This window comes from Pseudophryne corroboree, chromosome 8 (assembly GCF_028390025.1).
Source record: "Pseudophryne corroboree isolate aPseCor3 chromosome 8, aPseCor3.hap2, whole genome shotgun sequence".
NCBI lineage: Eukaryota > Metazoa > Chordata > Amphibia > Anura > Myobatrachidae > Pseudophryne > Pseudophryne corroboree.
The window spans coordinates 332,600,022-332,615,017 of NC_086451.1; the positions used below are offsets into that span (position 1 = coordinate 332,600,022).

Below are 14,996 nucleotides of genomic sequence, written 5' to 3' on the forward strand. Positions count from 1 at the left end.
GGGTCGATTCCTACATTTCCTGCAAACAGGATTGTCTATGGGCCTCAAATTGGGGTCCATTAAGGTTCAAATTTCGGCCCTGTCGATTTTCTTCCAGAAAGAATTGGCTTCAGTTCCTGAAGTCCAGACCTTTGTAAAAGGAGTACTACATATACAGCCCCCGGTTGTGCCCCCAGTGGCACCGTGGGATCTTAATGTAGTCTTGGATTTTCTCAAATCCCATTGGTTTGAGCCGCTCAAATCGGTGGAGCTGAAGTATCTCACATGGAAAGTAACCATGCTACTGGCCCTGGCTTCAGCCAGGAGAGTATCAGAATTGGCGGCTTTATCATATAAGAGCCCATATCTGATTTTCCATACGGACAGGGCAGAACTGCGGACGCGTCCTCATTTTCTGCCTAAGGTGGTGTCAGCGTTTCACCTGAACCAGCCTATTGTGGTGCCTGCGGCTACTAACGAGTTGGAGGATTCCAAGTTGTTGGACGTGGTCCGGGCATTGAAAATATATATTTCAAGAACGGCGGGAGTCAGAAAGTCTGACTCACTGCTTATATTGTATGCACCCAACAAGATGGGTGCTCCTGCTTCTAAGCAGACGATTGCTCGTTGGATTTGTAGCACAATTCAACTTGCACATTCTGTGGCAGGCTTGCCACAACCTAAATCTGTCAAGGCCCATTCCACAAGGAAAGTGGGCTCATCCTGGGCGGCTGCCCGGGGAGTCTCGGCATTACAACTCTGCCGAGCTGCTACTTGGTCAGGGGCAAATACGTTTGCAAAATTCTACAAATTTGATACCCTGGCTGAGGAGGACCTTGAGTTCTCTCATTCGGTGCTGCAGAGTCATCCGCACTCTCCCGCCCGTTTGGGAGCTTTGGTATAATCCCCATGGTCCTGACGGAGTCCCCAGCATCCACTTAGGACGTTAGAGAAAATAAGAATTTACTTACCGATAATTCTATTTCTCGTAGTCCGTAGTGGATGCTGGGCGCCCATCCCAAGTGCGGATTGTCTGCAATACTTGTACATAGTTATTGTTACAAAAAAATCGGGTTGTTATTTGTTGTGAGCCGTCTGTTCAGAGGCTCCTACGTTTGTCATACTGTTAACTGGGTTCAGATCACAAGTTATACGGTGTGATTGGTGTGGCTGGTATGAGTCTTACCCGGGGTTCAATATCCTTCCTTATTGTGTACGCTCGTCCGGGCACAGTATCCTAACTGAGGCTTGGAGGAGGGTCATGGGGGGAGGAGCCAGTACACACCACCTGATCCTAAAGCTTTATTTTTGTGCCCTGTCTCCTGCGGAGCCGCTATTCCCCATGGTCCTGACGGAGTCCCCAGCATCCACTACGGACTACGAGAAATAGAATTATCGGTAAGTAAATTCTTATTATCTGCAAGCAGTCCTGCTTTTCCCGAAACTTCTCGTCATACATTCGCCATTCTACTCCTGTTGACGCTCGTTGCATGTCGTGTATCAGGTGCAAGTACCGGATGATGTTCATATGTTCATCTGGCCTATCCACCAGATAACACACCGCAAAGACGCAGAAACCAGCCAGCCAGTTGTCAAACGAACGGAAAGCCTCAGCTCCTATGCCCTTCTTAGCCTTCGCTGCCTTATACTCCTTCGCATCCTTAGTCAGCACGAACAGATCCACGTAATCGCCTCTACTGATTTTATTTATTTATTTATTTATTTATTGATTTTTTTTCCGGCAGCTATCCCGCAAACCCCTCAACACTGCTGTATAGTTGCAGTGAACCACTCCGGGCAAATTACGGCACTTCTTGGCCCTGCGAGCGCTGCCGCTTGTGCCTCTTCCGCTTCTCCTGCTGCCTTTTTTGCGTACCTCGCCGCCCGCTTCTTTGCTCTAGTCATGCTACTAACCTCGGACGCTTGCGACGATAGGGATGAAGGAGAGGAGGAACTGACAGAACTAGAGCGCGCGGAGGAGCCCGATGCCGAGTCCTCCATTTCACCTGACGTTGCTGACCACTCGGATGCTCCCGCTGTGGAAAAACTTTGAAGTCCTCGTCTTCGCTCACGTCTACTGCGGCCTCACCACGAACACCTGAAAAAGACGACAAAGCACGGGACCCGGAAACCACTCCCGGAGCATGCCTACTATTCCGGGGTACCTCCGCCCGCGACTAGCGTCCGCGCTCTGTTCCTACCTGTTGGTTGCCTAACTGCGCCACGGCCACCTCCAGGTCATGACAAGCGTGCGCTATCTGCCCGACTGCCGACCCCGTCGGCGTGAAGGACGCCCCAGCTACTGTGCCTGAACGCCTCGCTGTCCCCAGAGATGCGGCTGCGATCAATGGGCCCAATGCCGCTACCAACGATGACAGCACTGAGGCTAACTCCTCGGAGGCCTCCTGACTGCCCCCAAACTCGTGGCCACGACCGGGGGAGGCCCCCCGTGGAAGCCACCCTCCGCCTACTGGCCTGCCGTCTGGTGGGCGTCGAGAAAGGGCCCCACCGGTATATAGTCTGCCTGCACCCCTGTTGACCCGCTGGCCCCCCTTGCGTGTTCCTGCCTGTTCCTCTGCCCCTCGCCTCCCCCATATGCCCTCCGCCCACGCTCACCTAATAAGCTGCCACTGCAGCTGCCCCTGGCACGCGTGCCCTCCTCCTGCAGCCCGGAGCTCCCTCCGGCTGCAGGGAAGGCAATCGTATGGGGCCCAGTGAGGTTATCATTATATGCCCCCCCTTGCCCTCCTCAGCCGGACTCCGGCTGTAAGGGAGACTGCGGGGGAGACTCAGCCTTGTGGCGCCGCTGCGCGTATACGTGCGCGGTCGGCACCACTAGCTGAGCGAACGGCCGCGACGTTCCTTGCAACAACAAGAGAGGCTGCGCTGTGTGTCAGTAGTTAAGTACAAAAAGAGCAAACGTGTACTATAAAGGTATTAAATTTATTAAAAATGACATGTGGTTAATAAAACAAACTTAAAATAAAAGCACACCTGTATCTGTCTCAAAGGTATATGGAGTAGTGATAACTGGTATATGGTATATGGCAATAAAGGTCCAATATAAAGTTCAGAAAAAAGAAACTCAATGCGGTGCAGTCCCAGAGAAATGGTTACCTCGTATATGTCACCCGGCAGATGGTGATGTGTGTGTATAGTACCTCTCCGATTGGGCTGGTATAAATTTCGGCCGAGCGTCCCCGGCCAAAACAATCCTGCTTTGCCCAAATTGTTGCACAGCGGAGGGACGATATCTAGTAGACAGCCTGTCAGTAGTCACTCGTCGCGGTGAGGAGATGGTATAAGCTTGCGGCTGGATGGAAGCAAAGTCCGGTAATGCTCACCAGTTGCAGTGGTGAGATGGACGGCAGCCTGTACGGTGACGAGCCGGTAATAGGCTGAAATTGGAAACCAAGGAGGGTTTGCACGGCAGTGTAACACCTTGGACCAGGTGTGCTAGTTTGGAGGCGACGTTCCTTGCAGCTGCCGCCCGAGCCCCGGCGGCAGCCCTTCCCCACCCAGCTGCCGCACTCCGCCCGCCTTGCCGCCCTCGGCCAGCATCTGCCTGCGCCCTTGAAACGGAGGGTGGGAACCTTGGTATGTTGCCCGCTCATGCGCGCGTCCGCAACTCCGGCACCTTAGGAGGTGGAGGTGCAGGCCGAGGCCCGGCCACCTCACCTCCCCTCTCTTGTGCCCCGCATCTCGCCCGCCGTCCGCGGCCGGAGATTACCTCCGGACCAAACTCCTGGGGCAGGGGAGACTGAGTCCGCCTGGCAACCGCCGCGCGGGTACGCGCGCCGTCGCCAGGGAATGGGGAACCATGAACTAGGGACATAGGCCCAGCCGAGGCTCCCTCTCCCCCGCCCTCAGAGCGGTAACGAGATGGAGCCCCGGCCGAACGGTGGGGGCGAGAGGCGGCCATGCAAGCAGCACCTGCCCTCAGGGAATGCACTGGAAGGTGAGGGGGAGCAGGAGGGCAAATAACACCGGGCACAAGCTTTACCTATACTGTTGTAAACTATAATAAACTTCTCACACAGAAAATTTACCTCATATATAACCTGTTTAAATCCCTAATGAAATGCTCTAAAACTGAGAAACACTCACCAGCTAGCAGGCAAACTTATACCCCTTTTCCACTAGCTCAAAAAACACGGGTAAATGCACGGGGGCGCGCATTTACCCGTGTTTTTTGCAAGTGGAAAAGGGTAGACCCGGATCAAGTGACCCGTGAATCCTACCCGGCTATCTACCTGGGTAGGACACGGGAATGATCCGGGTAGGGTTGTAGTGTAAACGGGAGCCGTGTCGATGCGACACGGCTCCCGTTTACACTGTATGGAAGGGCGGCGCTGGGAGATCATGTGATCTCCCTGCGCCGCCCCTGCCGCGTCACTAGAAGCGTCACCAACCCGGCATATGCCGGGTTGTGACTGCTGATGGGAAAGGGTCCGAGCACGGGTCGCAGCAGGGGGCAGCTCCCGTGTCAGGCTCCCGGCTGCGACCCGTGCTCGTAGGTGGAAAAGGGGTATAGCAGAGAGAGACCCCTAGATGACCTATACCACCCTATATATGCTGATCCCTCCCCTATCTACCATTGGCTGTACTTTTCATAACCCCTTATGTCCACACCCATCACAGGAGGTTTAACTCTCTCCATTACTATGCCTGTCATTTCGTTCTCCAAAGTGACAGTTTAGTTAAGGAGTATTGGTTTATTTCTGTGTATTTCGTTAAGGAGTATTAGTTTAAATCCTCATCGGTGCTCTCTCGCTTATTAGCAAGCCTCTAGGTCAACACAGTGCACTGTAAAACTGTCTGTACACTTCAAATAGAACTTTTGGTGATTGTCTTAGATCACGGGTTCTCAAACTCTGTCCTTAGGACCCCACACAGAGCATTTTTGCAGGTCTCCTCACAGAATCACAAGTGAAATAACCAGCTCCACTTGTTGACCTTTTACAATATATCAAAGAGTAATTAATACACCTGTGCACCTGCTGGTGTACCTGCAAACCATGCACTGTGTGGGGTCCTGAGGACCGAGTTTGAGAACTGCCCTAGAAGTTACAGAGATCATATGGATGAGGTAATTAGTTGTGATGTCATTACTAAATATCAATACCACCCAGTCATTGTGGTTTTACTTTGGTGATCATTTTTGTTACCACTGGAATTCATTAACACAGAAAGCTTTTTATTCTAGCTAATAGATTATGTAATGGGTTCAGTACCCATCATGGCTCTTCGTTTCCTCCAGGATCTCCAGTTTCCTCCCAGAATCCAAAAATATACTGGTAGGTTAATTGGCTCCCAACAAAATTAACCCTAGTATGTAATTGTGCGTGTGGTAGTGACTATAGACTGTAAGCTCCACTGGGGAAGTGACTGATGTGAATGGCCAAAAAATATTCTTTGTAAAGTGCTGTGGAATATTTGTACGCTATATAAATAACTGGTAATATAAAAATAATAATAGTAATAATAATAATACTAAATTCCAGGTGCATTTTTCTAAACCTGCTAGAAGGTGACATCTAATCATTTTGCTAAGTGTTTACAGAATAGCTTTCCTTTAAATTAAATTTACTGTTGTCTGCAAATTTAGCAGTCTTTTTAAGGATATTGTAATGTAAATGAAAATTGGTTCATATACAAGCTTCTACACATACTAAGGTTTTACTGATTAGAGATAATGTAAAATTAAGGAATGGATGCAATATTTATACTTATGCTTCCCAGTTTTACTTGTAGTATACCTAAAATGCTAGATATCCTAAAGTGACAGTAGTTTTACTCTAGATCAGTGGTCTCCAACCTTAATTGGGGTGTGAGGTACTCGAGAAAAAGTAAACATCCTGAGGAGCTACTAAAGTTTAAAAAACAAACAAAAAAACACGTACTTGAATGGTACTGGCGCGCTCTCAGTGTTAAGACTGGACTCGTGGGCAAAAAAGTTTGATGCCCCTCCCATTGCTCTATTGACAGTAAAGAATTAGCGCGTACCGTAGGCGCGTATGCTCCAAAAGAGGGTGTGGCCTCACTGCAAGGGGTGTGGCATTGCAGGAAGAGACTGCCTTTTACCCCAGTTTTGCAACCTGCACGCCCAGACATTGGCTACCACAGGAAGAAAAAAATGTCACACACCGTAATGCCTGTTACACATTATGCCACACACCGCTGTGCTCCTGACACACTATTCCACACACCGTAATGCCCGTGCCAGATTATGCCACACACCGCAATGCCCCTGACACATTATGCCACACACCGCAATGCCCGTGATATATTATGCCACACACCGTAATGACCATTACACATTATGCCCCACAGTAAGGCTTCTAATTAGTTTTAAATTACCTGCTCGTTGTCAGGGGTCTCATGCTCATTGCGAGGGGTTTCATGCTTGTTGCCAGGGGTTTCATGCTCTGGGTATCCTACTTGTTGCCAGGAGTGTAATGGTCGTATGCCAGGGGTTTCATGCTTGTTGCCAGGGGTGTCATGCTCATTGCCAAGGGTCTTGTTGCCAGTGATGTAATGTTCGTTGCCAGGGATGTAATGCTCTGTGTGTCATGCTCGTTGCCAGGGGTATAATGCCCTGCGTGTCATGCTCATTGCCATGGGTCTTGTTGCCAGGGGTGTAATGCTCATGCAGAGGGGGGGGACCGCTCAGCGCCAGAGGGTCAAATCCAGAGTGTGCAGCAGCAGCAGAGGAGTGTGAGATTGGTGGCACTGCTGTCACTGAGAAGCCTCCGGCACCGCTGCTGCAGCAGGACACATTTTTATACAGGGAGCACAGGACTCCTACAGGCAAGCGGGACACTAGGACAAGTGGAGGGAGCCTCCTCCGATTCCAAACACGCTGTGTGTGGGGAGTGGGGTGTAATGGAAGTGCCGGGAGCGCCAGCGCTGAGCACTTCCGGGTATCTATAGCGCTGTGCTGCATGACAGACGCTAGAGGTCAAGTACGACCTCTAGCGCCTGTCTCCTCCGACGGAGGAGTGCTAGGGACCGGCCGTAGGAGAGTCAATTGCGGACTACCCCCGAAGTTGGGCAGCGGCAGCAGCCAGCACGGGTCGAGCGACTCGGATTGCGGCTGCCAGCTACCCGGGTTGGCGATCGCTGCTCTAGATACAGTTATTTAACATGTATTTCAGTGGTTCTCAAATTGAGTGCCATGGCACCCTGGGGTACCTCTGGACACTTGCAGGAGTGCCCTGGTTTGGTGGTCAAGGACTAATTCAAATTATTTATGGTCCATGTGATAGCCAAAACTAGTGCTGGTGTCTGTCAGTTATAAAATATGTGGACAAACAGACGTGAATTCTGTCCCTCACCACGTAACTGATACCCCTTTCACACCGCAGCTTGTACCCGGTATTTTGCCGTTTTAACTGGCTTCCTAAATGGGTCAAGCTGCGATGTGAAAGGGTCCCCTTCAATTTACCGTTTTCAAAATACCTGTATTTTGAAACGGTAAAAAAGAAGGGTCCTACCCGTTTCAGTCCCATTTCACTGTGCAGTGTGAAAGGGTCTGAAACGGTATTTGCAAGCCCCAGCAGGTCATAGGCTGTCTCCATGTGTGATGTCAGCAGCCACAACCAGGAAACAGCTTGGAAAACACAGGAGACACATGTGAGAGTGGCTTTATAAACGTTTAGACTGCAAAGCCATTATAAAATGTCTAATTGGAGTGATGAAGAGGTGAGGGAGCTGCTTTAGGATCAGAGGGGATGAGGAAATCTGCTGCCAAATTACTGGGACAGTCAAGGATACCCTCATATATAAAAACATAGCAAAAATGCTTCAAGCTGCTGGGTTCCATCGTACGACTATCCAAATTATTAATAATGAATTAATTAATAATTATTAATAATGTGTGGGCCAGAAAAGTCCATTTATAATGACAACCACTGTTTTCTATGGGTGAAACGGGTTCAGTGTGAAAGGTACCAAAACGGTAATGAAATGGTAATTTACTGGTTACAACATGAGATGTGAAAGGGGTTTAACTGCTCAGACCCGTTTTAAGAACCGTTTCAAATACCATTTCAAAAGCAGGTTTTGCGATGTGAAAGCAGCATAACTGATCCTAAGGATGACATACTGTATAAACACAATTTAATCAATGTAATTTTTTTTTCTAAATTTATCAAAGAAATGTTTTTGCCTAGCCGTGATTCAAAAAAGTTTGGGAACCAGTGATGTATTTTATTTCACAAGTACCATCGTTTATTAGGTTATAATGTTTACTTTTTTTGGTTTTTAGGATAAAACCCCTTTGTATATAAATGCAGCATATTTCTAAATGGCATGTCTGGTGTAAACTGAACTTCCTTTTAAGTTATGGCTAATTTCCTATCAAACCCTTTCATTTATAGTAGCAGATCTCGGTTCTAGAAAGGCTCAGAATGGATGTATACATAATTCATGTGGTTAGCAGACATGATTCATGTGCACAGCCTCCACTTGCTTCTGTAAGATGATTTCCAGAACACAGTAACTGAAAGGCAGAAGCTAATCGCAGCTTTCAACTATATTGAGTCCACAGTGGGATAGGCAGCAATCAGGCTTCAAGCAAAATGTATTTTTGTACCAAATGTGAAATCTTACAAAAAAGCCCATAGAAAATATCCATATGTGACATAGGCTCCCATGCTTTTCTAGTAAAAGCAATGTTCTTTTTAACTTCGGACTTAAAAAAACTCCATGTACATTGTTCCTGATCAGCACTTTAGAGGTTTGTTGCTTCCTGGTAAGAAAATTGTTGCATGGTAAAATGCCCCTCTGACAATGCGCTAAAGGAAGACATCGCTTCCCACACACTCCCAATCATGGAAATGAATTCAGTATAGCACATGACTGATAATCACTTTGGTAAAAGGATCTATAAAAAAAAAAGTTAAATAATTCATTTTTTTACTGACTACTTTAAAGTGTGTAACCCCTACCCCCTTCGCCCCATTATAAAAGGCAGCACTAAGAAGTCCATCCGTGGAAGCCTTCAATCCTTTAATTTTAGTTTTCATTTAACTATTGCTCACTAGATTTTTTTTAAACTTGACTTTTCCAGTGTAAGTCTGTACTATCCTAATATTTTTTTTGTTTTGTTGCATTCTGATTTAATTGATCATTCTATCAACTAAACTTTTAAATCTATCTTAGTTGACTTATAATTATGACATGCCTGTTTGGATATATGTAAAATCACCATTTTCTTCTTTGTTATTGCAGTACACTGTGTGGAACTTTGTCCCCAAAAACCTGTTTGAGCAGTTTAGAAGAATCGCAAATTTTTATTTTCTTATAATTTTCTTGGTTCAGGTAAGTGAAGTTGTTTTTTTTTTTTGTTTGTTTGTTAATGGAAATGTTATCTGTTAATTTTAGTGTGAATTAAATCTTATGTATAACAGAACAATATTTATTTTCTGGATAGTATGTGTGTGTATGTTTACATAGATCGCCATGCATTTAACTTTCCAAATTATTACTTTTCTACCTGTAATACAGGTTGAATATCCCTTATCAAAAATTCAAAATCCCACATTTTTGGGTCTCCTACTGAGATAATAACATATATGTTATATATTATGTATGTGTGTATGTATGTATATATGTGCATACATACATACATACATACATACATACATACATACATACATACATACATACATCGGACATTTGGCCAGCTGGGTGAAGAGTGCGATAAGGGCTGCTGTTGCCGTTGTTTAAACTAGAGATGTGCGTGTTCGTATTTACTCTGTTCTTAATGCGAATTTGGATTTATCTGGATTTTTCTTATTGGCTATCCAAAATATGTGACTTCCAAGAACCAATATGATGCCGTTTTGAGATCCGGGTAAATCCGAACCCACACCTCTCTAGTTTAAACACTGTGACAACGGCAATTCGCACCCTTCACTTGCAGTTGAATTCCCCACTAAATGATATGTGTAAACAGTACATGATGTCCTCGCCTTGAGCTCTTGTTTGGAAAACTATTAAAGAATGTTGTGCCACACTTATGTAAATTAGTGTAGGTAATAGAAGTCAGATATCATAATTTTATTCTTGCAGAAAAGTGAGAGAGAAATATTTTGCATGAGTTTTCATATGATGTCGTTTTCAAGCTTGGATCCAACCTAAAAATGTCTGGTCTTGATTTGGTGCTGGTGCTGAGATGAAAATGATTTGCTGAAATTACATTAAAACTACTATAGTTCTATAAGACTACAGCTGATCCCTATACATAGACATGCAGCGGTGTAGTTGAATTATAGGTACACATCTACGCGTTCAGGGATCTCCCACCCAGGGCCGGAGCTTCCACTAGGCAGCTTTAGGCAGTTGCCTAGGGGCACCGGGACCTGAGGGGGCGGCCTGCTACAGCTACCTGAAAAAGGTACCGTGGTCCTACCTCTTACAGCTGCCGCAATCCCCCCATCACTCATCTTACAGTAGCCGCGACTGACAAGCTCCGCCTTCACCCGCCACAGGCAGTAATTTTGATATCTCCTGGAGTCCTGGCCAGGGGTGACATACGGTGCTACTCTTCATTCCAGGCTCTTTCACAGACTCTGCGATGCAGCCTGCAGGTAAAGGTGGCTGCACAGTGCACTCTCTGCATTTGATAAGGAAAAAGAGGGAGAGTAGCAGTCTGTGTGTGTGTGTGTGTGTGTGTGTGTGTGTGTGTATGTGTGTGTGTGTGTGTGTGTGTGTGTGTGCAGGGGGGGGGGGGGGGGGTTTGAGCTGCAGGCATGCACACAGTCTTAGGGGGATAAGCAGCAGCATGCACACAGATGGTGCGGGATAGAACAGCAGACATTTAATGGTGGTGGGGAAGGTGAGAGCAGCAGGTACCCACAGAGACTGGGGAGAAGAGAGCAGCCATGCAACAGACTGGGGGTGGGGGAGAGCAGCAGCATGTCTTTCACCTGAAGGGTGGGTATGGGGAAGGTGCAGTAGGCAGAAGTTTTGCCTAGGGTGCCAAGAAACCTTGCACCGGCCCTGCTCCCACCTGTTTCTCCACTTTTTTCCCGTCAATGAAAGTCCATCGGGTGGTTAACTCCTGTTCTGTAAAAATATGGGAACCTTTTTTATCCTGACCTGCAATTTACGGACTCACCTGTCTACATTTCTCCTCGCCATCCATGATGCACAGCAAATCATATGGTTAGACATAGAATTGCAAGTAAATGTTAATATTTAACATTCAGATTAAAGCTAGCCATAGACTGCACAATGTTGCAGCCAACCAGCCAACACGTACGACTGATAGAGCGACATGTTGATAATCGGAGCATCTCCTTATGCTGCAAGATATATGGAGGCAAGCTCATTCACAGCATAAAGTTGGCTGAACGTCGTTCGTAATAATCATACAGGGTTCATAATTATCCTGAACGATCCGGACTGTTTTTCAGCCTTTCTGCAGGCTGTGAATGATTATGAATCGGTAGCATACGCTGAGTGATCAGCTGGTTACACAATTATCTGCAGTATATGGCCAGCTTAACTCTGGAGAAACATACTACATGAGCTGTACCACTGTGAGGGACCATCCAGCGTGTAAAGATAATATCACATGCACTACATTTGCATATTTTCTAAGATCATTACCCATTAACTATTTAATAAAGTAGTGCAAGAAGAGCAGTCAGCAGCAGGAGTTGGGTGTTCCTGGGGATCTCCTATCTCTGCTGTTGCGGCGCTGTCAGGGGAAGGCGCTGCTACAGGTAGATCAGACCTGTGGCACGATAGCTGTTCACAATCTGGGTGTCAGTGGAGAGTGGTGTGAACATCTGAGCCCTGTGAGATTGGGCTGCTGGAAGCCTAGTGTGACTGGACGGTTCCGTATGAAAGCCCACACCGCCTCGCGTCCCACCTCCAGTCACAGAATGGAGATTTAGGACACACGGGACCTGGCCAATTAAGGGATTCCCGCTTACAGTCAGTAACCGCTTTTTACTGACTCCACCCACTGCGCAGTGGGCGGGTACTACGCTGCCACCACCAGACTCTCCTTGTTGCCGTGGTGTCTGGAACCACGGTTCTACTCTGTATGCGTCAACACGCTGTCTTACCACCCCTGTGTGGTGTTGACGAATCCCCAATAGTCACTTGCCCAAGCACGGTAGCAGGCGGAAGGTGGAGCTTGGAGACGCTGGGTGCACCCTGGACAGCCGAAGAATAGAGCTAGGTTTGGCCTAGCCCTGCAGGTCACAAGATGAAGTGGTCGTCTTGAGGTAGAAGATGTTTTATTTGCCCAAATTATTCTAAATAGAGCTTCAGCAATACAGTAAGATGGTTACAGCAGAGTGAAAATGGTATAATATACTTTCATAGGGCAGCAGCCCTCCTTTTTAGCCTACTCCAATACGCAATACCACAGGAGTTAAGCCCACCAATCATTGTTTACTCCTGTGCTGTGCATGCCTTGGCCACATGCACAGCTACATGGACAGTGGGGATTGGTCACTCTCCTTTGACCGTCCCATCCTGGAGGGTTGGTATCCGCCCTGGTGACGTTCAGTCTAGGCTGGGGGAAGTTTTCCCGCTTAAACTTCCAGGAGTTGGCCCAGGGACCCAGCTCACCATCCCCAGCCTGAAATCTGGCTCCAGAGATGGGCAGCCTTGATACCCTGTCAGGGTTTCTTGCTCACTGAGGTGATCCCTACAGAACTCTAGAAAACCACTCACCTTGTTGGGAAGCTGAGCTGCTCCTCTCTTCCCCATGCTAGTTCCATGTGGGAGGCTGGAGGGGAAGGCATTCCGTTTTGGGGGAAAAGGACTGTGGGAATCCAACAGCCTGCACAGTATTAGATTTCCCCCTCCCGAAACACACAACCAAGTAAGTGCATTTCACTTTAAAATACACTTTGTACATGTCTTTGTTTAACTAGACTCTGAGCAGGCTCCACATACTCAGGCACTGCAGCTGGGGGAATCTGCTATCCCCAGCTCAGTGCTTCACAAGACTGTAAATATACATTATTTTAAAACCTTTCCGTTTTTGTGTGTATCCAGCGCTCAGCGCTGGGCTCCCTTAGCCCTGCAGCCTGGCTGCTAGGGCTCTGCCAGTGCTGGAGGTATGGGGGGCTGGCTTCCCCCATCCTCCAGCCTGCCTGCAAACCGCCTGCCACTCGGGTCCGGGGAGCTGGCTTTCCTTGTCCCCCCAATACGGCACTCACTTGTTGGCCTCGCCGCAGCGTTCGGTGCACCCCCCTTCAGAAGCCTGGCCGCCCGGGATGCTTGTCCCGGCCGCCGTGGCTTTTTGTCTCCATGGCGCTGAGGCTACACACACCTCTGCCGCATAGGGAGCTGGCTAGCCCGGTCCCCCGTGAGTGGCACACCCCCCTGCAGCCCAGCTTGTCCCAGTTGCCGCGGCTTGCCACCTCCGTAGCACTGAGGTGCCGTGGGCGGAGCTCCCGGCCACCCAGCGGAGGCACACACAACTCTGCAGCGGGAGCTGATCTCTCGGCTGCAGCGGCTCCCCTCCCCGCAGCGGGCGCTGCAGTGAGAGCTGATCTCCCAGCTGCAGCAACTCCCCCTTCTCCCCCGGCGCGCACACACATGTCAGCACGCCGGGGGCTAACACACACTGCCGCGGCCGCCGGAGAGGTCCGGGACCACGGCGCACACATAAATGACAATTTAAAATATTTGTGAAACACTCGGCGCCTAGCGCCTATACAGTTTAAAGATGGCGCTTAGTGCCAGTATGCATTTAAAAAGTGGCGCCAAGCGCTTGTTCATAAAATGGCACCGGGCACTTAAGGGTTAACCCCTTAAGTGCCGTGGCCGCCATTGTCCATGTGGCAGGGGTGTCTCCGGCCAGAACTAGTTTCCTGCAGCCACGGCTAGGTGATTCTGTTAATATTGCCCTTCACTGTGGCTGGTATTGAGGACAGGGCTGCGGCAGATCTGATAGAGCAGAGGGACCAGCAGCCATCGCAAGCATTTCTGATATAGTAGCTATGATTCAGCCGTGTCAGGAGATGCCCAGCCTGGCTTGTACGCATCTAATGTGACCGTGTCAGGCAGAGTTTAAGGAGAAGGATTTTCCAGTTGTATATGATGGAAGCTGCTAAACTGTGAGTTAAAATCTAGTTCATCAGAATGCAGATTTTCAATTCATTAGGAGCCCAAATTGCATCAGTAGGGCATGAGTCATGAATAGTGCTGCTTCCACTCTGTGTAAGCAGACGGGTACACTTTACCTTCAGATACAGCTGCTCAGTAAATTATAGGCGAATAAGGCTTGTGTATATTTCATGTCCAACGTTATGGTCTCTGGATAAGTCATTTTCATACTTGATCATGTAATGTGTACATAAGTGATGTTAAAATATTTATAAACTCCGGTAACTCTATATAAACCATGAGTTATGACGTCTTTGCCTCAGTGTTCATTTGGAAAACTTGTGGAGGATTGATAATGTGCCTCCTACTGGAAGTGACTACATACATATGCTGGAAGTCACCTCGGATTTATATAAAAGCCTTGTTGTATTTATATGGACAGAGGGCCTCATTCAGCACGGATTGCAATTCTGCTCACAGCAGCTTTGCAAATGTAATCCATAGCAATGCAAATGCAGTAGGAGGTGTATACACAGCCCCTTGCTGCATTTGTGATTGCAGCACTGCAACCGCATTGCAGCCTGGGGTCAATCAGTGTTCATCTGTGGCGGCAAGCTGAGTTAGCCTCAGCTTATTCAGGCGTGCTGTCGCAGGGTGACTTGTAAGGCCAAGGAAACTGCATCTCGCAACGCAGTTCCTTGCCCTCGCCACTCCTGGAAAACGGAGCGACACGCCTCCGTTTCTGGGCAACCCCTCCCTGTTCCTCCCCCCAAATGTTTCTGTCTGTTGATTACACAGATCAACAGTTTGTAATCCTGCGATCTGATTGCAGGACCCGTTCTGCACATGCACAAAACTGGGCCTGCACAGTTTCCCAATAATCGGGAAACTGCTCAGGGGATCGTTTATGCGTTCCATCTTGAATGACCCCCAGA

At 48.2% G+C, this 14,996-nt stretch overlaps 1 protein-coding gene across 6 annotated transcripts in view; it reads left to right on the forward strand.

Annotated features, from left to right (window-relative positions):
• Nucleotides 1–14,996, forward strand: part of ATP11C (ATPase phospholipid transporting 11C) — a 330,923-nt gene that overhangs the window by 138,706 nt on the left and 177,221 nt on the right. For all 6 annotated transcript variants that reach the window (XM_063937413.1, XM_063937409.1, XM_063937408.1 and 3 more), the window contains exon 3: nucleotides 9,214–9,303. In XM_063937413.1, the coding sequence (XP_063793483.1) occupies nucleotides 9,214–9,303 (90 nt within the window). The remainder of the gene's footprint in view (nucleotides 1–9,213; nucleotides 9,304–14,996) is intronic.